Source organism: Colobus angolensis, unplaced genomic scaffold, assembly GCF_000951035.1.
Source record: "Colobus angolensis palliatus isolate OR3802 unplaced genomic scaffold, Cang.pa_1.0 Scaffold47, whole genome shotgun sequence".
Lineage (NCBI taxonomy): Eukaryota > Metazoa > Chordata > Mammalia > Primates > Cercopithecidae > Colobus > Colobus angolensis.
In genome coordinates this window covers 4,645,942-4,671,936 of record NW_012118154.1, presented here as the reverse complement: position 1 = coordinate 4,671,936, position 25,995 = coordinate 4,645,942, and the positions used below count along the sequence as shown (strand labels likewise).

General features: G+C 47.1%; 1 protein-coding gene across 1 annotated transcript in view; it reads left to right on the top strand.

Moving 5' to 3' along the window:
• The window catches only part of MYH10 (myosin, heavy chain 10, non-muscle), a 154,391-nt gene that overhangs the window by 112,894 nt on the left and 15,502 nt on the right, over positions 1-25,995 (top strand). The window contains exons 23-36 of the mRNA XM_011958642.1: positions 11-142; positions 1,007-1,213; positions 3,684-3,821; positions 4,979-5,102; positions 7,629-7,800; positions 9,325-9,537; positions 13,626-13,770; positions 15,118-15,324; positions 17,326-17,430; positions 18,678-18,830; positions 19,529-19,777; positions 20,036-20,248; positions 21,969-22,181; positions 24,921-25,082. Coding sequence (XP_011814032.1) covers positions 11-142; positions 1,007-1,213; positions 3,684-3,821; positions 4,979-5,102; positions 7,629-7,800; positions 9,325-9,537; positions 13,626-13,770; positions 15,118-15,324; positions 17,326-17,430; positions 18,678-18,830; positions 19,529-19,777; positions 20,036-20,248; positions 21,969-22,181; positions 24,921-25,082 — 2,433 coding nt within the window. The remainder of the gene's footprint in view (positions 1-10; positions 143-1,006; positions 1,214-3,683; positions 3,822-4,978; positions 5,103-7,628; positions 7,801-9,324; positions 9,538-13,625; positions 13,771-15,117; positions 15,325-17,325; positions 17,431-18,677; positions 18,831-19,528; positions 19,778-20,035; positions 20,249-21,968; positions 22,182-24,920; positions 25,083-25,995) is intronic.

Below are 25,995 nucleotides of genomic sequence, written 5' to 3'. Positions count from 1 at the left end.
TTTGTCATAGGTGAAGCCGCTTCTACAAGTGACTCGGCAGGAGGAAGAACTTCAGGCCAAAGATGAAGAGCTGTTGAAGGTGAAGGAGAAGCAGACGAAGGTGGAAGGAGAGCTGGAGGAGATGGAGCGGAAGCACCAGCAGGTGTGTGCGGTGACCCTGTAACTCCCACTTGGCCCTGAATCTCTATGCGATCTTGCACTGATGGCAACCCCCACACATTGCATTATGAATAAGCTATACCCACCATGTCATCTTATTTTATGTGAGGCCTTTTCACTCATTTCCAAATTGTATACATTTTGCCAACAGAGTTAACAGATACATTCTGCCTTGCATTTTATATTTATGTAAGTTAAAATTAACCTTACCTCTTGCATCTTTGCTTTTGTGATTCTTGCTGTCAAGCATGTACTTAACAACTGTTTTTGATGAGGCTCCCAGTACTGTCACCTTCCTGTGTCTGTTGATGAGGGGAAATAGAAAAACAGTCAAAGGGCGAGATGCTTGAGTAGAGGTCACCACCTGTACTTCTCTAGCAGCAGTGGTCTTGAATGTGTGTCCCTCTTCTGGGAAGTCTTCATGGACAAAGCAGAGGCTCAGGAGATGTTTGTTGTGACAATGATAGAATTATAGTGTTCAAGGCCAAAAATATTAACAGTAAAGGCCAAGGATATCACTTACTACCAAACAGGCATTAGTAATCACCATGAACTTTATGGCGTTTGAATAATATTTTCACTCTCCTATTTATCTGTCCCTTGTAAATTACCTTCATAGATGAACTATAATGAATTTAATATGTATTATTCACAGTAACTTGCGACAACAGGAACAACCAAAATATTTTCATCTAGCTTATTTTGCTATAGACAAAAATGTATTTGAAAGTTCTGCCCATGATGTTACATATTTTCTTTGATGTGCATTGACCATTGAAATCACGGTGAATATATACTGTGTACGTATGTAATGGAGCAAATCATTGACACTTTATTGTGACTGCAGCTTTTAGAAGAGAAGAATATCCTTGCAGAACAACTACAAGCAGAGACTGAGCTCTTTGCTGAAGCTGAAGAGATGAGGGCAAGACTTGCTGCTAAAAAGCAGGAATTAGAAGAGATTCTACATGACTTGGAGTCTAGGGTGGAAGAGGAAGAAGAAAGAAATCAAATCCTCCAAAATGAAAAGAAAAAAATGCAAGCACATATTCAGGTATCTGTAATAATTTTTACTTAGAAGCATATTTTGGATTTTCAGGTGTATCTGTTGAATAAATAGAAGTGATGTGTTTGGATTCTTGAGTCCACAGAGAAGCAGAAGGGTTCTGGGTCGTGAGAAGCCACCCTTAGAAAGATGAGCATCATTTAAAACACACCTATACTAGATTTTCTTTGAACACAGATTTGTCATTTTGAATAGGGATCTTTTTTATGTTCTAAGTGGCATCTTACAGTTTGCAAAGAGATTCAAAGTCACAAACCTCCCAGGGTCTGTAGCATTCTGTAGAAGACCTAACTTGTTCTTCATGTTGTCAGTGATGTCTAATGAATGTTGCTCACTCCATTCATTCGATAGACATCTACTACGTGGTTTGGCTAATAAGAAATGCTCAGCACTGAAATAGGAGGTGGCCAACAGTCAGGATGAGAATTTTTAAAAACTAGCCCTTCCCTGGTACTTAACTTTCTTTTTGAATTACAGACTGTACTCATGAGGCACAATTTTTGGATTCTGATTGAAACAGGCAAATGTACTTTTTAAATGGGTCTTTATGTTTTAAGAGCACAGCCTGAAGGTTTTACAAATGAACTATGATGTCTGGGATTTGCTTCAGAATAACCCAGGGGGGAGAAGGGAACAGGTGGAGGCACACATGAAATGGAATTGACCATGAGTTGATGCTTGTTAAGGGCAGGGTGATGCTTCTGTGTGGGGCTCATTATGCTGGTCCGTGTGCTTAGATGTGTGTTTGAAATTTTTACAATAAAACACTCATTTTTTGCAAGGGTTTCATTCTAAAATTAACAATGAGTAAATTATTTAGCCAGCGATACTCTTGAACATTTCCTTAAGTTGGCCATGTGTTCATTTGTACAACCCTAGTTTTGGTTTTTTGGGGTTTTTGTTTTTGTTTTTGTTTTTTTGTTTTGTTTTTGAGGCAGAGTCTCACTTTGTTGCCCAGGCTGGAATGCAATGGCGCAATCTCGGCTCACTGCAACCTCCACCTCCTGGGTTCAAGTGATTCCCCTGCCTCAGCCTCCCCAGTAGCTGGTATTACAGGCACCTGCTACCACGCCCAGCTAATTTTTGTATTTTTAGCAGAGACGAGGTTTCACCATGTTGGCCAGGCTGGTCTCAAACTCTTGACCTCAGGTGATCCACCCACCTCAGCCTTCCAAAGTGCTAGGATTACAGGCGTGAGCCACCGCGCCCTGCCTGGGTTTTGTTCTCTCTTTTTTTTTTTTCTTTTTTTGGAGGGAGTGGGAGCTTTCCACCAAAAACCGGAAAGCCTGCTAGACAAATTCTAAAAGAGCTGTAACACTTTGTTTTTCATTCTAGTTTGTATGCATATATATTAAGTGTGTGTGTGTGTATGTATATTATATATGGGGTACATGAGACATTTTAATACAGGCATGCAGTGTGTAATAATCACCTCATATAAAATGTGGTAATCGGCGATCCTGTGTAATAATAGCATGTTTATCATAAACAGTAATGTAAATTATAAAGATCTGCATGTTCTAATAAAAACACATGTAAACTCTATACTCCCGCCCAGTTTGATGACATGCTTCTGCTGTGAAAGGTACACTTGAACTGAGACAGCTCATTTCTCACAACCTGTACTATTTAAATTGTCGTTTTCATGTTCTCTTTCTCTCCTCTTTGGCCGAACATGTATATATTTGGATTCAGCTAAATTAAATACACATTTGATGAGTGCTACTACATTATTCATGTTTGCCTGTGTTGCTATTATTCCAAAATGTGAATTTTAATTACTATATATTATTCCATTTAACAAATGTGCCAACATTTAATTTACCAAGACCTTTTTGTAGCATGTTCATAGTTATTCAATATTATAAATAACTTATCACTTTATGTCTTTTTTTATAAATCACATCTGTGACAATTTCCTGAAATTGCTGGTTGAAAGGAAAGGCTCATTTTCAAAGCTACGTTTTTGCCATGTTGGCTTCTAGAAGGATTGACCCAGTTTGTACTTTAGCCTCTAGCAGATACAAATGTCTGTTTCACATAACTGCATTTCATATTTTTTTCAATATCCTTGGCATTTTGAGAATCAAAAATTAGTATCTAGGCTGAGGCGGATGGATCATGAGGTCAGGAGATCAAGACCATCCTGGCTAACACAGTGAAACCCCGTCTCTACTAAAAAAATGAATCAAAAAATTAGCTGGGCATGGTGGCGGGCACGTGTAGTCCCAGCTACTTGGGAGGCTGACACATGAGAATGGTGTGAACCCGGGAGGTGGATGTTGCAGTGAGCTGAGATTGCGCCACTGCACTCCAGCCTGGGCGACACAGCGAGACTCCGTCTCAAAAAAAAAAAGTAAATAAAAAATAGTATCTCGTTGTAATGCATTCCTGTGCATGATGAATGTGTGGTCAAATCTCGAGAAAGTGGCGAGACTGACTGTGTGTTCTTCACAAGGACCTGGAAGAGCAGCTGGACGAGGAGGAAGGGGCTCGGCAAAAGCTGCAGCTGGAAAAGGTGACAGCAGAGGCCAAGATCAAGAAGATGGAAGAGGAGATTCTGCTTCTCGAGGACCAAAATTCCAAGTTTATCAAAGTAAGAGACTGTTCCCACAACAAGCTGATTTTAGTTACGGAAAATATTTATATAATATTATGTTGATACACTCATTGAAAGTGACCTCAAACAGAAAATTCTCAAGATTTTAGGTTCATTTACTGAATTTTCTCTGTAAGTCTCTACTTGTATAGATTTCTAAAGACACAGGCACCACTGAATTTTTTAAACCTTACCAAATATCCTGATAATCTTTTAGACTTTTAACATGTGCATTTTGTGCCTATGGGTCACTCAGTGATGACTTGTTTCCATCTGTGCAAGCATTAATTCATCCACCATTGGCTGTGGGACTCTGAATACCAGGCAGCTGGGCCAAGCTCCCGGGGTGGGCACCAAGCCGTGTAAGCCTTTCTGCCCCTTTGGAGTACAGTCGTGTGTTGTTTAACGACGAGGACACAATCTGGGAAATGCATTGTGAAGTTATTTTATCCTCGTAAAGTTATTTTATCCTCGTACGAACATCATAGAGTGTATTGACACAAACTAGACAGTAGAGCCTACTACACACCTAGACTAGACGGTGTGGCCAATTGCTTCTAGGCCACGCACTTGTACAGCATGTTACTGTCCTGAATACTGCAGGCAGTTGAAGCACAGTGCTAAGAAGTACTTGTGTATCTAAATATATCCAAACAAAAGTCCAGTAAAAATATGATAGAAAAAGTACAGTAAAAATGATAGAAAAGATTAAAAATGGCACACCTCTATTGGGCACTCAGCATGAACGGAGCTTGCAGGACTGGAAGCTGCTCTGGGTGAGTCAGTGAGTGAGCGCTGAGTGAATGTGAAGGCCCAGGACATTGCTGTACATGACCGCAGACTTTATCAGTGTGGCACACGGAGGCTGCAGTACATGTATTTTAAAAACAGAGTCATTGCACACTGGTGCTATGACAGCTCTGATGAAGTTTTCAGCTCCATGATCATCTTAGGAGACCGCTGTCGTGTATCTGGTTCATCCTTGTCCAGAGCATCGTTCTGCAGCACGTGACGGTGTACAGTCTGCTGGGGGAGGCAGTGCCGATAGTACTTGTTTTCTCTCGAGTCAAAGACAGTTGACCTTTATGAGGAATACAGAACCCAAGTGGTTATTCTGAATGGCTTTTCTGAAGCAGTCAATTTCTCCTGTCCAGGAAAAGAAACTCATGGAAGATCGTATTGCTGAGTGTTCCTCTCAGCTGGCTGAAGAGGAAGAAAAGGCAAAAAACTTGGCCAAAATCAGGAATAAGCAAGAAGTGATGATCTCAGATTTAGAAGGTTAGTGTTTGGGGCCAGAGGAATTGAGGACTAGGACATGTGAGTGTTTAGCTTTTACTGTAATCAGAACATGCAAAAATAAACAATATACATGGTGATTACTAACAATAAGGACCTTCAGTTTGGGTTGACTTATTAAAATTGGTCCCTTGGCTGGGTGCAGTGTCTCAGGCCTGTAATCCTAGCACTTTGGGAGGCCGAGGCAGGAGGATCGCATGAGGCCAGGAGTTTAAGACCAGCCTGGGCAACATAGTGAGACCCCATCTCTACAAAAAAATTCACAAATTAGCTTGGCATAGTGGTGTGCATCTATAGTCTCAGCTACTTGGAAGCTGAGGCAGCAGGATTGCTTGCACCCAGGAGCTCACCATAGTGAGCTGTGATCGTGCCACTGCACTCCAGCCTGGGTGACAGAGGCAGCAGAATTGCTTGCACCCAGGAGCTTACTGTAGTGAGCTATGATCATGCCACTGCACTACAGCCTGGGTAACACAGCGAGACCCTGTCTTTAAAAAATAATAAAAAGTGCTCTTAAGGTTATTCTGTGTTGCCTTGGAACGATGATAAAATGGTTTTCCTTTTTTTTTTTTTTAAAGACAGAGTTTCACTTTTGTTGCCCAGGCTGGAGTGCAGTGGCACAATCTTGGCTCACTGCAACCTCGCTTCCCAGGTTCAAGCAATTCTCCTGCCTCAGCCTCCCGAGTAGCCGGGACTACAGATGCAAGTTGCCACACCCAGCTAATTTCTTTTTTTTTTTAGAGACAGAGTTTCACTTTTGTTGCCCAGGCTGGAGTGCAGTGGCACAATCTTGGCTCACTGCAACCTCGCTTCCCAGGTTCAAGCAATTCTCTTGCCTCAGCCTCCCAAGTAACTGGGGTTATAGGCATGTGCCACCACACCTGACTAATTTTGTATTTTTAGTAGAGATGGGGTTTCACCATGTTGGTCAGGCTGGTCTCAAACTCCTGAACTTAGGTGATCCACCCACCTTGGCCTCTCAAAGTGCTGAGATTACAGACGTGAGCCACAGCGCTCACGTCTTTTTTAACTTTGGTACTATGGTAAAAGATATTGCCCTTTAGTGGGCATGGTTGGGGTTAAGTTGTTTGGGTCCTACAGACCATTGTGTTTAATCTAAAGCTGCATTAAAGTGCCCAGATTTTACCTCACAAAGGGACTGGCCAGTGACATAAAAGCTGGCAGATACAGAGAAGACACTGCCGAGGGCCAAGCCACAGAGTAATATCAGGAAATCCTAGGACATTATAGCTTCCGCAAAAGAAATGAAAAGAGGTTGGAAGTTGGAAAGAGCAGCTAGAGACTGGTACCATCACCAGAGGCAGGGAGCTCTGTGCAGGCGCCTGCAGGCAGGTGCCCACTCTTTCTTAATGTGTGCGTTTATGATAGGAAGACGACGGGGTTGGCTTTTAAAAAATATTTGGGGTTTTATTTGTTTTAGTATAAACAAAAGAGGGAATGTCAGTATGAAATTACTTTCATAAGCTGGGCGTGGTGGCTCATGCCTGTAATCCTAGCACTTTGGGAGGCCGAGGCAGGCGGATCACGAGGTCAGGAGATCGAGACCATCCTGGCTGACACAGTGAAACCCCATCTCTACTAAAAATACAAAAAAACTAGCCGGGCGTGGTGGCGGGCGCCTGTAGTCCCAGCTACTCGGGAGGCTGAGGCAGGAGAATGGCCAGAACCCTGGAGGCGGAGCTTGCAGTGAGCCAAGATCATGCCACTGCACTGCAGCCTGGGTGACAGAGCGAGACGCCGTGTCAAAAGAAAAAAATTATTTTCATAAACCATTTGTACTAGTATATGGTTCTTCTGCTGAGGAAGTACCCGTAAGCACATGTGCTTTTTTACTCACCTGTTTGATCAGGCTGTGACACTCGGTCTTATCCTCTCAGCAAATTGATTCCTGCTGGCGAACACAAAGGCATACAGGTCACTGTGAGAAAATAAATCATTCAGTGAAATAGATCACTAGGGCTAACTGGGGGATCGCTGCAGAACTTTAGAGGGGAGGGTGGAAAAGAGGCCCGGCCCTCTCTGCCCACTCTTCTGTCTCCTCTCTCCCAGTACTCGAGGACGGCAGTTTTCTTGGTTCAGACCAGGGGTTCCCATGGAAAAGGGGATGGGGTGACAGGCAGCTACGACTGCTGCCCCAGCACCTGCTGAGCTACTTTGCAAACCTGGGCCCAGCGATGGGCTTGACGTGAGAGGATCTGAGGCCCCTTCGGCTCTGACAGTGTGGCCTCACCTCCCGTGAAAGGACATCCTTAGGACACTCAACTTCTTCCTTAAAATTCCCTCCCGACACTAATTTATCTCCCCTCCAGATCTCGGTGGGTTTGAAATGACTGAGCAGTTGACATCAGGGCATGACCATGTCATCAGGGCAGTGACATGCTTTTGAATAAAATGGCTTATTTTCAACTTGGATCAGTCTGAATTTTAGTTTATTCCTGTGGTGAGTCACTCGGTGTGTTGAAGAGCTTCTTATGTCTTGCCTTAAAGAACGCTTAAAGAAGGAAGAAAAGACTCGTCAGGAACTGGAAAAGGCCAAAAGAAAACTCGACGGGGAGACGACCGACCTGCAGGACCAGATCGCAGAGCTGCAGGCGCAGATTGACGAGCTTAAGCTGCAGCTGGCCAAGAAGGAGGAGGAGCTGCAGGGCGCGCTGGCCAGGTCTGCGGTCCCGCAGCTGTGCTGCACGGGAGCCCATGGGACTGAGTTTCAGCAGACTTTGTTATGTTCGGGAGCATCCAAAAACCCTGGGAGAGTGAGATGGGGTCTACTCGCTGTTTGGTGCGACCTGAGAGAGTGAAAAGTCCAGGCGTACAGATTTTGTGTCAGGGCAGCAAGAAGGTCTCATAAACCATCTCAATATTTATATTTAATATTTAATACTTTAAAATGACAAATTATATTATGAAACCCTTGGAAATTCATACCAGAACAAATTATTTCACTATAACAAATGTTTTGGTCTCTGTACGTTACAGATTAACTGCAGTATGGTTTATTTATTTATTTTTTTTGACATGGCGTCTCACTCTGTCACCCAGGCTGGGGTGCAGTGGTGCAATCTTGGCTCACTGCAAACTCCACTTCCTGGATTCAAGCAATTCTCATGCCTCAGCCTCCCGACTAGCTGGGATTACGCGTGCGTACCACCACACCGGCTAATTTTTGTATTTTTAGTAGAGATGGTGTTTCACCATGTTGGCCAGGCTGGTCCCAAATGCCTGACCCCAAGTGATCCACCCGCCTCGGCCTCCCAAAGTGCTGGGATTACAGGCGTGAGCTACCGTGCCCGGGCTAATTTTTGTATTTTTAGTAGAGATGGTGTTTCACCATGTTGGCCAGGCTGGTCCCAAATTCCTGACCCCAAGTGATCCACCCGCCTCGGCCTCCCAAAGTGCTGGGATTACAGGCATGAGCCACCACGCCCAGTCTGTAGTATGTTTTAGAACTTGAAGGGAAATCACTTTTCAGAAATTATATTTCTCCACTGAGAGCATGATTCAATAATCAGTTCTAAACCATTCAGTTTAGAATGCAAATCAGATTTAATAAATATATGTCTAATGTTTCATTTCTTTATAAAGAATAACTATTTGGCTACATGGCTGTAATACTTGGAGTTTATAATGTGTTACAATCAAAATCTTACAAGAAAAATCTCCCTTACCTCAAACATCCCAACTATTCCCAATGAAAAATCTTCCAACGTTTTAAACCACAGACATAAACAAAAAGATGCCCTGTGGAAGAAAGGCACCTGGAGGGTGTGAGGATGAGAGCCTCTTTCTTCCGCTGTGTTCTCTGGGCGTCCCTGGTCTGGCTGGGTTCTGGTGTGATGGAGGAGGTCACTCCTTTGACTTCAGAGAAAATGTTTTCGTATTCCAAGGGCTAAAGTAAGAGTGTCCTACCTTTTAATGGAGAAGCCTGGTCGTTTGGAAAGGGGGCTGGGCTGGAATCTAGTTCTGGCTCTGCCATCATTAGCTTTGGGGCCTTCAGCAAGTCCTTGACCCAAGGACCTCCTCCTGCCCTCGCAGGTGCAGAGCATCTGCACCAGCCTCAGGCCCCGGGAGGAGGGATGTGGGACTGGGGTCTCGTGGAGAGGTGCTCAGGGGCTGGGGCTCGCCTGAGAAACAGGCCATCTGGGCGCTGTCTCTGAGCGCCTCTTGTGCCCGGGTGTTTTAACAGAGGTGACGATGAAACACTCCATAAGAACAATGCCCTTAAAGTTGTGCGAGAGCTACAAGCCCAAATTGCGGAACTTCAGGAAGACTTTGAATCCGAGAAGGCTTCACGGAACAAGGCCGAAAAGCAGAAAAGGGACTTGAGTGAGGAACTGGAAGCTCTGAAAACAGAGCTGGAGGACACGCTGGACACCACGGCAGCCCAGCAGGAACTACGGTGAGTGTGGGAGAGGGAGCAGGGCCCGGGCGCCCGCCAGCCTCCCCACCGAGCCCGCGCAGAAATGCCTGGTGTGCTTGCTGTCTTTGGGAGGTGGTGTGCTTTTCCTCGTGATGGCAGGTGGAGCGGTGATTAAATAGTAATGGTGAGAAACAGACCAGCCTATGGGTAGAAACACCTGTGCAGGGTACCCCACTTTAGCAGAGTAACTGCTGTTAGTAGTGTGAGTCCTAGGGTAGACAGCAGACTGAGGGGCACAGTGAGAGGGTGTGGTCAGAAAAGCTGTGGTCAGGGATGGATGTCTAGGGAGAGACAGTGACAGCTACACGGGGTGGGGGCAGTGAAAAGAGATTTATAGGTAGATAGGACCAGAGGGAGAAGGGTAAACACAGGAATAGGAGGAGATACCCAGGAGGCCAGGCACTGATGCTGGCAGTGCCAGGTGGCGTGAACGGTGTAGGTAACCAGCTGAAAAGGGAAGGGTGCCTTCACAAGGGTGGGAAGAAGGCTGGTGCAGGCAGTGGGACAGAGGTGTGCAGTGGGCAGAGGCATATGCAGCATCATGAGCCAGCAGCTGGGGCGGGCATGAAAAAGATGGCAAGCACAGGTGAACATGGCCAGAGAAGGCTCCCGGGTAGAAAGCTGCAGCGTGGCAGCCCGCGAGTCGCAGGAGAGCCTTAGCAGTGAGCTGGTTCGCAGGCCTGGAGGTGCGGCCTACGGCTCCCACGGTCTCACAGGCGTCGTCACTGTGGACAGCAGTGTGGGGGGTGTGCCAGCTTGCTGTCCTGGCAGAGGCCGTCTGCTCCCTCCCACACTCGCACTGCCAAGTGCCTCAGGGCCACCCCGGGAGTCCCAGCCGGAAGGGAACCCTCGCCGCCTTGGCTGGCGGCAGGCACACCTGCTGGCTCTTCCAGGGTGCGAATGATGGAAAGAACAGCCCGTCATCCTGGGGAGCTGCTGGGGCCTGAAATAAAGCAAGAGAGACAGAGGGAATTATTTATGAACGCAAGTGTGGCCAGAGAGGCCGAAAATGACCCAGAGCAACCAGGAGGGAAATGGGTTGTGGTGAAAACCAGTGCATTTCCCCAGAGGACAAGGATGTCATCAGCTGGGTCCACCCAGCAGCTGGAAACCTGGGCACTCGGTCATGGAAAGAATGACATCATGGTGTCCACAGGGCAGGCCGGCTCGGTAGAGCAGCGAGACTGAGGTCAGATGGTGGGTGTGGGGAGACTCTCCATGCTGGAGAACAGAGGGGTGAGCCTTGGAATGTTTGCCGTGATCCTGGCCATGAATATGTACAGCTATGGGAGCCGGACAGAGGTTGGTTGGTTTTTGTCTTCAGTTTTTTCCCAGAGAGAGGAAAAACCCCATCTGAGCCAGGCATGGTTCGAGACTTCCTACCCCACTTTTTAATTTTATTTTATTTTTTATTTTTTATTTTTTTGAGACAGAGTTTCACTCTTATTGCCCAGGCCGGAGTGCGATGGTGCGATCTCAGCTCACTATAACCTCCGCCTCCTGGGTTCAAGCAATTCTCCTGCCTCAGCCTCCAGAGGAGCTGGGATCACAGGTGCCTGCCTCCATGCCTGGCTAATTTTGTATTTTTTAGTAGAGATGGGGTTTCTCCATGTTGGTCAGGCTGGTCGCGAACTCCCGACCTCAGGTGATCCACCCACCTTGGCCTCCCAAAGTGCTGGGATGATAGGCGTGAGCCACCGCGCCCAGCCCTTACCCCACTTTAGCAGAGTAACTGCTTTTCATAGTGTGAGTCCTAGACTTCTCTTTGATATATCTGCTTCTTTAAAATCTAGAAACCACTGAACTAGACTTGGCTGAACTCTCCACTCCCAGCTGGGCTTTTGACTGCAATAGAAAATAAGGTTCTGATCATTTTTCCATCCAACCCTTGCAAAAAAATAAATGCGCGTATTTATTAAAACCATGCCTATGCTCAGCTGTAGCACTTACTGATTCTGTTTTGCCTGCAGCTCAGACGTGTCCTTCATTCTTGCTAAGGACCCTTAGAGAAGGCAAACCACCCTCCCTGGGCCCTAGTTCTTCCCATGATTAGTATAAAGTAATAGTCCTCTGTAAATCATCTACTCTTCTGCAGACTCACTGGCATTTTAACTTTCTTGAGGACTTTTGACAAAAGACTAAAAGAAATTGGGTTGTTCAGCCTGGAGAAGAGAAGATGAAGGTTTCCTTTGACCATTGGGTTCAAGTAGGGACGAGGAACACACACACACACAAAACTATTTTCCCAAAAGACAACATGCTGCTAGTAGGAGAGATTTCCCTAGAGTCTGATCAATGAAGCACTGGCCGCTAGAGTGAGCTGAAATAATATCGATGGGAGCCTTGTAGAGGACAGGACCAGACCAGCACGTCTTTGACCTCTGGCTGAGCCAGTGGAACTTGGGGCTGAGCTAGGCTGCACCGCAAAGAATCCTCAGTGATTCCTTCTGGCTGGGCTACATGTGACCATGGAGCTGGCAGCCACCAGGCCCTGTTCTCTTGGCACAGGGATCTCTCAGCCAGCCCCTGCATCTCATGACTCCATGAGAAGAGAGGTGAAGAGAGGGAAAATGTGTCCACATGGGAGTCAGTGTGTGAATCACTGTTCTAAGTTGTGACAGGTTATAAAGTATAGAGCAAGCTTGCTAGAGATGTGCTTCAGGATTAGTGTGAGGTTGTAGCTAATTCAGAAGTGCTAATATAGGTCTTAGCAGGAGCACTGTTTACCTGACTGGCTTCTGTCTTCATCAAGCTCGTGCTTAAACATGGTGCTCAGATCTTATTAACAAATTTAGAGTGACTCGCCATGGGGAGTAAGATCTCTTCTAGAAAGTGAATAACTCTGGTTACTCAGGTTACCCTGTATTTGTTATAGCCAATTTTTTTTTTTTTTTTTTTTTTGGAAACGGAGTCTCGCTCTGTCGCCCGGGCTGGAGTGCAGTGGCCAGATCTCAGCTCATCGCAGGCTCTGCCTCCCGGGTTTATGCCATTCTCCTGCCTCAGCCTCCCAAGTAGCTGGGACTACAGGCGCCCGCCACCTCGTCCGGCTGATTTTTTGTAGTTTTTAGTAGAGACGGGGTTTCACTGTGTTAGCCAGGATGGTCTTGATCTCCTGACCTCGTGATCCGCCCGTCTCGGCCTCCCAAAGTGCTGGGATTACAGGCTTGAGCCACCGCGCCCGGCCTTGTTATAGCCAATTTTAAAAATATTAGAAAGCCATGGAAAAATACTTAATGCTAATGTGATCTTCATACCATAAAGTGCAGGTTAGATAAAACCGGTTTATGTCAGAACATTCCCATTCTATGGCCATGGACCTGCCGTGTTCTCATATCAAACATCAGAGATCCTTTCTGAACCCTTTGAGCTGCCTTTTAATTTTCCTGCCCCTCCAAAAGATAATGCCCTCCTCCCCAACCTCAAGCCATTTCCTAGTAGAGTTTTGGGAGGATGTTAGTTAGTTCATTGCGGCTTCCTCACATGAATGTTAGAGTCTTGCTTTGTTACCGTGCAACGTCCTGATTGCTTTGGCCTTTGCCACCCCTTCACTGTTGAAAATCTCTGGGAGACTCCCTTTTTCCAGTTTTATTCAATTCTGTTGGGGCTATGTCAGGCAGTTTGGCATCTTTTGTTAACCAATTCCTGACCTCCAGTGAAACCAGACTGCCCAGAACAATTTGAAGACCCCCTAGGGATGTCACCCTGTGTCTTGATAAGTCAGATGTGGCATGGAAGTTGCACTGTTTTTTTTTTAAAGATAGGGTCTCACTCGCCCATGCTGGCGTGCAGTGGTGCAGTCATAGCTCATTGTAGCCTCAACGTCCCAGGCTCAAGCGATCCACCTCAGCCTCCCCAATTGCCAGGATTACAGGCATGAACCACTACTCAGCTCTCTAGGAGGATTTCTGATATCACAGTAATAGACCTGCCAGCCTACTGGAAATAGCACATCAAATATTTATTAAAGCAATTTATGTAATATTTAAAACAAAAACAGTACTTTTTCAAAAAGAAAATGTGTTTCTAATCAGTCAGCTAACTCTCTCTCAAAAAATGTCCTTCTCTAGTACAAAACGTGAACAAGAAGTGGCAGAGCTGAAGAAGGCTCTTGAGGAGGAAACTAAGAACCATGAAGCTCAAATCCAGGACATGAGACAGAGACACGCAACAGCCCTGGAGGAGCTCTCAGAGCAGCTGGAACAGGCCAAGCGGGTAAGGGAGACCCTGCCGTGTGCTGTGGCCTGGAGAAAATCCACCAGCAGACCCACTCCCGTCCTATCTGCCCGTTCTGTTCAGTCAGATATTGATTATGCTCCAGCCTCTATACGTCATTGAGTGGGCTGCTGGGTACCCAGTTGCCAAGGCAGGAGCGGCCTTCTGAAAACACACTGTCTACTTAGGGAAAAAAGCCAGATGCAAATACACGGATCCAGCCGCCATCTCAAATCACACAGCCCTCCTCAGTGTCTCCTCTCACTAAATCCTTCTCCCATTGGCTTCACTCAAAACCCTGAATGATTTGAAAGTCATTCTTCCCTTACTTGTCTGCTGGCAGTAAGTCACAAGTCCTGCCACTGTTCCCCTTCAGGGGTTCCTGACATTCATCTCTCCCTTCTTGTCCTTCCCTGCCTGTGATCTCACCACAGCCACCAAGCACAGTCTTGCCTTTCATTCATTGTTCCCGCTTCTGTATCTCAGACATAGGCTTTCCGTTCTGCTGAAACCGAATTTCATGTGCCCTGTGACTCATGCCACCCCCCTGTGCAGACTGGCCTCCACGACTTCCCATAATCATCCTTGCCTTTGTGGCTTGGTCTTGCTCTGGTTTCCCCATCTCTCTGTTCTTTGCCTAGCCACATGCCACCTTTTAATTTAGACAATGACAATATTAACATTTACGGAACATTTACATTTGTGTCAGGTACTGTGCTAAGTACCCTATGTGAATTGCCTTCCTTTCTCTTTGTTACAACCCTGTGGCACAGTCTCCTATAATTCTCATTTAAAAGACAAGGAAACTGAGGCCCAGCGGTGTTAGGTAATTAAGCCAGGGTCACACAGCTGGTTCGTGGAAGGGCAGCTTGAGGCCAGACAGTCTGGCCCAGATTCCCATGTGACCACCTTACCACACCCAATCGTGTCCCTGAGGCAAGATGTCATTGGAGACACATCCTGTTGTGACCACCCTGCACCAGGGGTGCTTGCTCATGTTAGTACATGTGAAACAGTTTTTACACTAACAACACTTGTTTTATACAAAGGACAGTGTGAGTGATTACGCTGCAGACACGACACGCCTGGCATCGACAAGGATCATTACTTAGCACAGTGAGCCCCTAAATACCTGCATCTGCTCCTCAGAGCAGTACGTACGCGTGTGTTCCTTACATAGAAATCCTCACGTTCAGAGAAGAGCAAACATTTTCATTCATTCATTCAACAAATGTTGATCACAGGCTTACTGTGTGTTAGGCACAATTCTGCAGACTCAAAAAGCAGTCCTCTGTATGGAGTTTTAGAAAATAATTAGTGAATTATGTTTTTCCTTCCGTCTCCTAGTTCAAAGCAAATCTAGAGAAGAACAAGCAGGGCCTGGAGACAGATAACAAGGAGCTGGCATGTGAGGTGAAGGTCCTGCAGCAGGTCAAGGCCGAGTCTGAGCACAAGAGGAAGAAGCTCGATGCGCAGGTCCAGGAGCTCCATGCCAAGGTCTCCGAAGGCGACAGGCTCAGGGTGGAGCTGGCGGAGAAAGCAAGTAAGCTGCAGGTAAGCCAGAAACCTCCGCTCTACACACATCCCACCGTAGCATGTCCCTAATTTACCATTGTATCCCTCTGTGCAGTAAGAGATCCACAGCCAGCGTGCTGTGTAATACCTGAGAATTGCTGTCCAGTAAATACATGGAGTCTTAGGTGTCCCTAGTGTCTATTATTTTGATGAAGTTAAATAATACTGATTTTAAGAAGAAGACAGCATGAATTGGACTTGATCAGTTCCACTTTGAATTGTGTTTATAGTTGCTTGAACACTTTTAAGCACTTCAGCTTCTCCATTAGTCCAGTAAATAATAGGAACAATGGGCCAAAAAATTATACTTCACATTGGCAAAGATTTGCAAGAGTTTTATTTTTTTACACTGCTGGTATAAATTAGTGCAACCTTTTTTTTTTTTTTGAGACAGAGTCTCGCTGTCGCCCAGGCTGGAGTGCAGTGGCCGGATCTCAGCTCACTGCACCCTCCATCTCCCGGGTTCACGCCATTCTCCTGCCTCAGCCTCCCGAGTAGCTGGGACTACAGGCGCCCACCACCTCGCCCGGCTAATTTTTTGCATTTTTAGTAGAGACGGGGTTTTACCATGTTAGCCAGGATGGTCTCAATCTCCTGACCTCGTGATCTGCCCACCTCAGCCTCCCAAAGTGCTGGGATTACACGTGTGAGCCACTATGCTTGGCCCTTTTCTGAATATTTTTAATACATGTTTGGTTGAATCCACAGATGGAACCTATGGATAGGAAGGGCTGAAACATTATTTCCAACTCTGGTTGGAAATAACTTTAATGTTTAATATGGACTTCTATGCATCCAGCAAAAACAAGATAGTCGATGAGTCCTTATTGGTAAGAAAAGATGTATATCCTATATTGCCACATTGAAAAAGCATTACAGAGCTGTGTTGTGTCAGAGGCCCAAGACCACATTACAGTACATGATTCTCCAGGACTCTAGGACTCAGCAGAGAGGCCTGCCCATGGCAGGCTGTGCTGTGGCTGTGCCGCCATCCACCTTCCCTCAGCTGGTGTGATGAGGACAGGCGAGAACCCACGGTGCCTGCTGCCCCTCTGCGTCCCTCTGCTTCTTCCCAGCGCCAACTATCATCAAAAATTATAAAGCATCTTATACCATGAAGATTTGTTTGGAAAATATTTTAGAAATATTAATTGAAAAGGAAAAAATATTATTCATTAAATCTGACCATAAGAAATAGCTTAAATATTCATGATGAATATATAATACCAGTTTTTTAAAACCTTTAAGAACTTCCAGCCAGATGTGGTGGCTCACACCTGTAATCCCAGCACTTTCGGAGGCCGAAACCCTGTCTCTACTAAAGATACAAAAAATTAGCCAGGCGTGGTGGCGCACATCTGTAATCCCAGCCACTCAGGAGGCTTAGGCAAGAGAATTGCTTGAACCCAGGAGGCAGAGGTCACAGTGAGCCGAGATTGCGCCACTGCACTCCAGCCAGGGCGACAGGGCAAGACTCTATCTCAAAAAAAAAAAAAAAGAAACTCTTGTATCCCTTTTATAGACGCCTCAAGTTCTATAAGAATGTGAATTATACTTTCCTCCCAAAGCACATGGTTAACGCATCTTCATGTGAAGGAGGACCAAAATCAAGCACCTGCTGGCCTTTCAGCCTCCCCTCAGAGGATACAGTCACTCTTTCAAAGGCTTTGCTTTAATTTTTGTCTCTTCATGATAAAAATAGAAGAAGGTACAAAACCAGTTAGGAGACCCCCCCGCCGCCCCATCTTTTCCATAGGTAGAGACTATTAAGGTAGCCAGGGAGGCAGGTTCTAGTACCTACTTATTTGAGCTCCGTTTGAAGGCAACAGACTCTTGGTGGTGAGCTTCCTTAACTGAATGGGTAGTTTCAGGTTTACACTGCCCCCGAGTTCTCTCTTTGTGTTCTGTTTAAAAGCTGTGTTTCTAGACCCTTTCTGCTTGCTTACTTTTGAGTTGAATTGAATCTTTTGCTCCTTACAGAATGAGCTAGATAATGTCTCCACCCTCCTGGAAGAAGCGGAGAAGAAGGGTATTAAGTTTGCTAAGGATGCAGCTAGTCTTGAGTCTCAACTACAGGATACACAGGTATTCCACAGGGAACAAGGAGTCTTTATAATAACTAACATTTCTGTAGTATTTAAGCTGGTGAAATATGCTGGCCCCAGAATTGTCTTCTATGTCACCTCTTACTAGTTTTATGTCATACTTTTATTTGGAGCCAGGCTTGCTACTCAGGATTTCTCCCTGGAAGCTCAGTGTCTTAATGTAGAGCCTTGGGGTTCCTGTGTCTGGCAGGCATGTGGGTGGCCTCGGAGGCAGCTCCACCTGCCATTCACTGCCGCTGCCTGGGCAGTGGTTTACCCAAGCCGTGGTCCTTCTGCACACAATGTCTTGCTGGCCATTTTAAATAAGACTGTTTCATTGTGGTTGGAATTCCATTGTGCTGACCTGTGAGAAACAGTCCATTTTGTAAAAGGGTGAGTTGAGGCTTGCTTATCAGATGGTTAAGACCTGCATTGCATCATCCGTTAGGGATGTTTTTAAGTCAGCTACAGGTTACTTGAAAATAATGTAGCACTTTATTCTTGGAGTTTTACAGCTAATTTTGTTAAATTTACAAACATTTATGAGTGTTCATTTGTCAGGCTTTAGGCTAGGTGTGGGGATTAAAAAAAATCTCAGGCCGAAAGTGGAATAATTAGGCAGTCGGGGATAAGTTCATTTTAACTGAAGCATACCCCATGCATGACAAGACACGGCCTGGTGAGTGAGACTAGAGGAGGCCAGAGCCGGAGCCTAGAAATTCTGCTCCACATGACTAATGCCTCTGAAGATTTTCCAGTCTGAACGTACAGGAAAGACATGTCTGTGCTTACATTTTAGAAGTCAGTCTGGCAGGAAATATAAAGGACAGGTAACTGAGGGGATGCCTAAGACGGGAGAGGTGATCCCAGCGCGAAGGGCTGAGGGCCTGAACTAAGACGGGGCAGGGGATAGAGAGGAAGGGATTCCAGGCGTGACTGAGGAGATGCGGGAGTGGTGGGTGATGCAGGAGGGGAGGCCTCAGGGATGCCTGGAGCCTCCGGCCTGGGCCGTTGGGTGGACGGCACCGCCATTCATTCTTCAGGGGTCAGTCTGAAGCAGTGTTGGTGTGAAAAACTTCTACAAAGTTATTGTGTGTGTTTTTAAATCCTCTGTGTTTGTTAATGTCACTGGGTGTTCTCATGCACTGAGGCTCTCTCTTTTTTATGGCATGAATTCTTTAATACAGGTGTATTTGTTTTGGTGATAAATATAACGGAAGTGTTGCCCTTTTAAAAAAAAATACACAGGAGCTCCTTCAGGAGGAGACACGCCAGAAACTAAACCTGAGCAGTCGAATCCGGCAGCTGGAAGAGGAGAAGAACAGTCTTCAGGAGCAGCAGGAGGAGGAGGAGGAGGCCAGGAAGAACCTGGAGAAGCAAGTGCTGGCCCTGCAGTCCCAGGTGTGCGTCCTCTTTAGGAAGCCGTGGTGGCCTCGATATGTGTCTTCAGCAGCTCCTGGCCTTGCTTTGCCCGGCTGTCTCAACTCCATTTGGGACAGTTAATTAGGTTGTACTAAATTAAGCCCATTAAATGGTTTTGCTTTGAGCCAGCCACATGCTGGTTATAATGCTGGAAGCTCGTAAAATAAGGACCTAGGACTGTGTCAACAACGTAAAGTTTCAATCCAGTTATCATTTTAATAGACTGTTAGCTAAGAAATTAAGTGACCGTCTAAGATTCATTTATTTTAAAAATCACAGTATTGATTTTTCTTCTCTCAAAATATTAAAAACAAAAGTTTTCTTTTTTCTTCAAATTCAAAAACCAACTGAGCTATTTTTTTTTTTTGAAACAGCCTCACTCTATCGCCCAGGCTGGAGTGCAGTGGCATGATCTCAGCTCACTGCAACCTCCACCTCCTGGGCTCAAGTGATCCTCCCACCTCAGCTTCCCCAGTAGCTGAGACTACAGACAGGCGATTTTTGTATTTTTAGTAGAGATGAGGTTTCACTGTGTTGGCCTGGCTGGTCTCGAACTCCTGACGTCAAGTGATCTGCTCGCCTCGGCCTCCCAAAGTGCTGAGATTACAGGCGTCAGCCACTATGCCCAGCCCCAGTTGAGAACATTAATACTTTGTTTATCCTTACACAAAACCTAGTTGGCTGATACCAAGAAGAAAGTAGATGACGACCTGGGAACAATTGAAAGTCTGGAAGAAGCCAAGAAGAAGCTTCTGAAGGACGTGGAGGCCCTGAGCCAGCGCCTGGAGGAGAAGGCACTGGCGTATGACAAACTGGAGAAGACCAAGAACCGCCTGCAGCAGGAGCTGGACGACCTCACGGTGGACCTGGACCACCAGCGCCAGGTCGCCTCCAACTTGGAGAAGAAGCAGAAGAAGTTTGACCAGGTGGGTCAGCCACGTGTCGTTTCCTCCTGGCAGAGCTCTTGCTTTGTTCATATGGTTTAAAATCTTATTTAAAGGCAATTAAATGTGATACGTACTTATATCAAAATTGGAAAAAGGGGGAAAGCAAAAAAAAGAAGGAAATACAAGAACACCATAATCTAATGGCAGCACTCTGGCGACAAATCAGCCACGCAGTGGAAGAGAAAAGCTGATGTCACTGTTTCGGCTTTTCATATTCCCCCATCCCCTTATGCACAGCTGTTAGCAGAAGAGAAGAGCATCTCTGCTCGCTATGCCGAAGAGCGGGACCGGGCCGAAGCCGAGGCCAGAGAGAAAGAAACCAAAGCCCTGTCACTGGCCCGGGCCCTTGAGGAAGCCCTGGAGGCCAAGGAGGAGTTTGAGAGGCAGAACAAGCAGCTCCGAGCAGACATGGAAGACCTCATGAGCTCCAAAGATGACGTGGGGAAGAACGTAAGTCCCCTGGTGGGGTCCACACTTCCGCACGGGAGAGTATCCCAGGGGCCGGGGCCTTCACGGGGGTGCCTGAAGGACCTGGGAATGTGCAGCCCAGCCACGAAGCCATCTAGGAGTGCTTTGGCCTGTGCATGAAGAGGGGGTTCAGGTCTTCTGGGACCGTTGTCAGGTTTTCTGCAATCTCCCCCCAGCTCTGGCTAGAGGTGAACGTGTTTCTTCTTCCTTTCACTGCCCTCCCTGCCCCAGCCTACATCCTGGCAGGGGTGCCTTTCAACAAAAGGTTTCATGGTTCTGCCATCACAGGTAGTTGCCAAACATGAGGTGAGTGGGGACCTGGAGAGGAGGAGGAGGAGGAGGGAATGGCAGCTCCCTCTGACCCGGTTCTTCCCAGGGAGGCCCCGCTGTTTTCTCTGAGAGCTTTGGTAGCTCTGGGGGCTTATCCACAGCTTAGAAGCTTCTGTGGCACAGTCTTTCTTTCCATTGCATACATCTTCCACAGGAGCTGCCATGACACTTATTTACCCCACGTCTCTCCCTTAGCGTATGGCGTGTTGAAGATAGCAAAACAGCCAGGCCTGGTATCAAAGGCAAGGTTCCCTGGCTCCTCCATGGGCTTCCATTCTGACCATGGGAAGCCACTTAAGCTTTTGAAGCCTAAGTTTCCTTATCTGCCAGATGGACATTATCCTTGCCCAATTTCATGAAGTTACTGCATCTGCTTTGAAAAGCACGAAGTCCTCTAAAAAGGCAGGGTCTCATTTTCATGGGCTATGGGCCATCCGCCCACATCATAACTCAGCGAAGGTGGCCCCACCTTCCTGCTGGGTCTCCTACAGCTTGGCACCCAGGGACTAGCCCCATGGACAAGAGGCCACTGAAAGTAGAAGTGGCCATGGTTACACAGTGAAATGTGGAGAGAACGCTACAGTTGACTTCATGTTCGTTTTCTGTAGCATCAACACTCACACGTTCATCCCACAAACATGTCTTTTGTGCCTACCGAGCACCAGACACTGTGTAGAAATGGGCCCTCCTCCTGTCCTAAGATTCTCCACGCCTGTCCCTGTGAGAACTGCGGTGGTCCTGGACCCCAGAGGGGGTGCACGGCAGCACCAAGGCCTCCCTCCAAAGGCTGCTGCGAGAATCAAAGGGCACAGGAGGTGAAGCTCTCAGCACAGTGCTTGGCGCAGAGAACGAGGGAAATGGTGCTGGGGGATCTTTGTCCAGGGAAAGATCAAGGCCTCTGTACTGTGCCCTGCTTCTTAGGCTGAAGCCACCCGAATAGTCAGCAGTTTCCACGTGTGCTTTTCAATACGAATGATCTTTTCTACAGCAAGAAGAGGTGTACTGTCATCCTTGCTCCTCACAGACAGCAGGCAAGGGGTCAGTCAACAGACAGGTTCCCTGACATGGCTGTTTCCTTTGTTCTTTGGCTCACTGAAGAACTCTCAGCTTAGAGGTCAGCAGAGGAGGATGACCAGAGAACACGTGTGAATAAAGAAATCCGCACTGTAGTTGTGAGCTGCATACACTGAAATGGAGAATAGCAGCAGCCTTTGGGGGAGAGGGAAGGATGTGTGTGCATGTGGCAGGGGGCCGGCCCAGGGGGACCAAAGTGGCCAGCATGCCACAATTGGGCCTGTAAAACAGGAAGACTGCTGTTCTTCCCACGTGCCTCCGCCCAGGTCACCTCTTTCCTGATGCTTCGGTGGTTTAGGTTCACGAACTTGAAAAATCCAAACGGGCCCTGGAGCAGCAGGTGGAGGAAATGAGGACCCAGCTGGAGGAGCTGGAAGATGAACTCCAGGCCACGGAAGATGCCAAGCTTCGTCTGGAGGTCAACATGCAGGCCATGAAGGCGCAGTTCGAGAGAGACCTGCAAACCAGGGACGAGCAGAATGAAGAGAAGAAGCGGCTGCTGATCAAACAGGTAGGGCAGAAGGCGCAGCCTCCACAGCAAGGGGTGCAGGCTCTCAGAGCCCAGCTCTGGGTCAGTATCCTGTTCATTCATGTTAGAACACAAATGAGTAAACACAGTAACACCGAGAGTAAAATGAATTTACTTGGTCATTTGAGAATTTTATTATTTAAATTTTATTGTAATTAGGTTTTTCTCTTCCTCAGACAGTATCGTTGCTGCTTACACTTAGACAGTATCGTTGCTGCTTACACTTACCAATTAGAAAGCCCTCAGTGGACTCCCAAAGGAATCTGTGGTTAGTCAAGTTCCCTGTCTTAGAATGTGGGTATAGGAAAGAATTGAGGCATCCCAGACCCAGTGATTTGACAGATGTCTGCAGTTCAGATCCCAAGTCCTAATAATTAGATCACTCTTCAAAAGGAAAAAGAGCAGATATTTAAATTTGTCATTTTATAAAGTTATCCGTGTATAAATTGTATACTTTTCTGAATGTATATTAGACACGTTTCTGCATGTATGTTAAATTTATAGTGTGAAACTTTAAATATGAATGGTGGATATTTTGCCAGTCCCTTCCAGTTCATGGCAATAAGTCTTGGATTTGGCGGGGGTGGGAGTGTGTGTGTGTTTTGAGACAGAGTCTCGCTCTGTCACCCAGGCTGGAGTGCAGTGGCACGATCTTGGCTCACCGCAACCTCTGCCTCCCAGGTTGAAGTGATTCTTCTGTCTCAGCCTCCTGAGTAGCTGGGATTACAGGCGCATGCCATCATGCGCGGCTAATTTTTGTATTGTTAGTAGAGACGGCGTTTCATCGTGTTGGCCAGGCTGGTCTCAAACTCCTGGACTCAGGTGATCTGCCCATCTTGGCCTCCTAAAGTGCTGGGATTACAGGCATGAGCCACCGTGCCCAGCCAGATTTGGGATATATTTAATTTTGCTTTATTTTGTTATTTTCACTCCACTAATTATTGGTCATTTATTGCTGGATAACAAATTACCCCAAACTTAACAAATTATTGCAAACTGTGACAACATTTATGTCACAGTTTCTGTGGGTGAGGAACTGGAAAGCGATTGAGTCAATGGTTCTGGTACAGTCAGGACCTTGGCCCTGGCTGCATCATCTGAAGGCCCGACCAGGGCTGGAGGAGCCATGCCAAGCTGGCTCACACATGTGGTGTCAGCAGGAGGCCTCGGCAGCTTGCCACATGGGCCTCCTGAGTGTCCTGGAGGAGCTTCAGGAGAGAGAGATCCAAAAGCAAGCAAGCAAGGAAGAAGTTTCCGGGCCTTTTATGACCTAATATCCCAAGTCTCATGTGATCACTTTTTTATTGTTTGTCAGAAGGAAGTCACCAAGTCTGGCCCACATTCAAAAGGAGATTGTGCTCCAACTCTTTAAGGTGGGGAGTATTACAGAATTTGTAGACTTTTTTTTAAACCACCACACTTTGAAATTCATGTAAGTGGCACTACATTGAAATTCATGTAAGGTGCCTCCTGCTATCCTGTGCCTTGAGGTACAGCCCCAGGTCTCTGCAGAATACAGCAAGTAGATGACGAGCGCCTCTGCATCATGCGGAAGCAGCTGCCCTGCTCCTCGTCTCCCATGCCAACCCCTGCAGATGAGCAGCAGCAGCGGCCCTGTTTCTCCCCTTTGGAGAGGACCAGTGGAGCCACCACTCTGTCAAGCCTTGGTGCCTCCATACCAGCTCCCACACCACCCATCATCCTCTTAGCAGGAAGTGGAAGCTCTGTGAAGGCAGGGACCTTTCCTTGCTCACCTGAGCCTCCAGCTGCTAGAACACTACCGACGGCATAGGTATTTATTAAGGTATCTACGACCTATACCTTAATAAACCCATGACAAAGCATTTATTTGTGGCTGAATAAGTGGACAAAGCAGGACAGGTTGAGGAGGCCATGTCAAGGCAGTGACACACAGTCCCTGTGGACTCATGGGCTGATAAGGTTTGGAGCTCAGCAGCTTCGTGTCTGGTCCCCGTCATTGGTGACGGAGGCGTTGGGATTTGGTTGAAGGACTCCAGAGCACCTTCTTCTGAGCATCCGTCAGACAGTGTGAGCGTAGTGCCCCATCCCCACTGCACACTACGAGGCTCACGGAGCGAAGAGTGCCGCAGAGTGAGTGAGTGGCTGACAGGTGTGTCCCCCTCGGTTTGCTGCCCACATCTTACTCATCCTCACGCTCCCATCTGCCTGCTCCAGAGCTGGCCTTCATTTCGTCCCTCCTCCATTGGACAGCTTTGACTGCTCCCCCCTTTCCTGCTGATCAAAGGCAGTTTCTGCGTGGTTCTGGCACCCTTGTAACTTGGCCATGCCCCATGTCCTCGCAGCTCTAGGAAACAGGCATGCCCGTACCTCTTAGCAACCACCCCATGCCCACTCTGTGCCTACTCCAGCCTTTATTACATGGTTACCGCATTGTCTCAGGTCTTTCCATCTTGGCTTCATCTACACTCTGAGCTCAGGTCACTGGCTGCCTTCTCGTGTGCCCTCGCAGCAGTCAGTGGGGATGGTTTGTATTAGGTGGTGGTGTTTAAAGACCCCTTTGAACACAATTCAGCTACTGTGGTTTTCTGTTGATAGTAACTGTTTGGTAACAGAGACCTCTACAGAGTAACAGAAGGTTACGCTCACCCGAGTCACCAGAGTCCCCACTTGAGAACAGGCTGCCTGCTCTGTGAGCAGAAAGTTGGATTTAACCCAGCATAACCCCATGCTGTCCATTAGGTGCGGGAGCTCGAGGCGGAGCTGGAGGACGAGAGGAAACAGCGGGCGCTTGCTGTGGCTTCAAAGAAAAAGATGGAGATAGACCTGAAGGACCTCGAAGCCCAAATCGAGGCTGCGAACAAAGCTCGGGATGAGGTGATTAAGCAGCTCCGCAAGCTCCAGGTAGGTGCCACCGCCCATGGAGTCTCTGGATGGCATCACGTGGCCCCACTGAGATCCAGCACCAGGTGACCTGTGTGGCTTCTACAGAGTCCAGCAGTGAAGCTGGCGGGGACAGCACTGCAGTACCACCCTGGGGCCACAGCACCGCTGTCACCCACCCTAGGGGCATAGCACTGCTGTCAGCGCAGCCGGGGGCGGGGCAGCCGGCCGTGAAGACGCTGCTTGTGTGTCCGCTGTGTCCACGGGAGATACTTGAATGCACTTAGCAACAAAGCTGGGGTGGAGGCACCACGCAGGGTTCCTGTGGCCCTGAGAGCCTGTGGCGATGCTTAAAACCCACCCTTCCTCACCTCAAGAGGAGGGCCATGTTGACCCAGGCCCTTAGTGCTATAGCTTTTGTGATCTTTTCGGTCTGTTTTTAATCGTCACTTTTTCTACCCAGATAATGGGCCAGTTTTGACTACCACAATGACAAGAAGTGATCTCTGCAAGAGTTCACGGTGTGAGCAGGCAGGCAGTGGCCTCACTATAGTACGGATGGGAGCCACTTCTCAGGGGAGCTGCTCCGTTATGACGAAAACTTTTCCTTTGACCTTGTTGACACCACATCTTGAAAATTTATTTTAACAAAAGATAAAGAAGAAATGTTTATGTACAAAGATCCTTAGCTGAAGTGTTATTATTTATGATAGGAGAAATGGAAACCCCCTAAATGTCAGTGGACTGCTAACCATCTAAGTGACGCGGTGTGTGGGGTACAATGGCCGGACTTAAATGAAGAAAGGAAAAGACAGTGTAGGGTGGTTTAGCTTGTAACTCTACACGCGTGTACATTTTCACACACAGACATGCAGGCAGACATACTTACCTAGAAACAAGTTTGGAAGGAAAGTCATCTCCGGATAATAGGTTG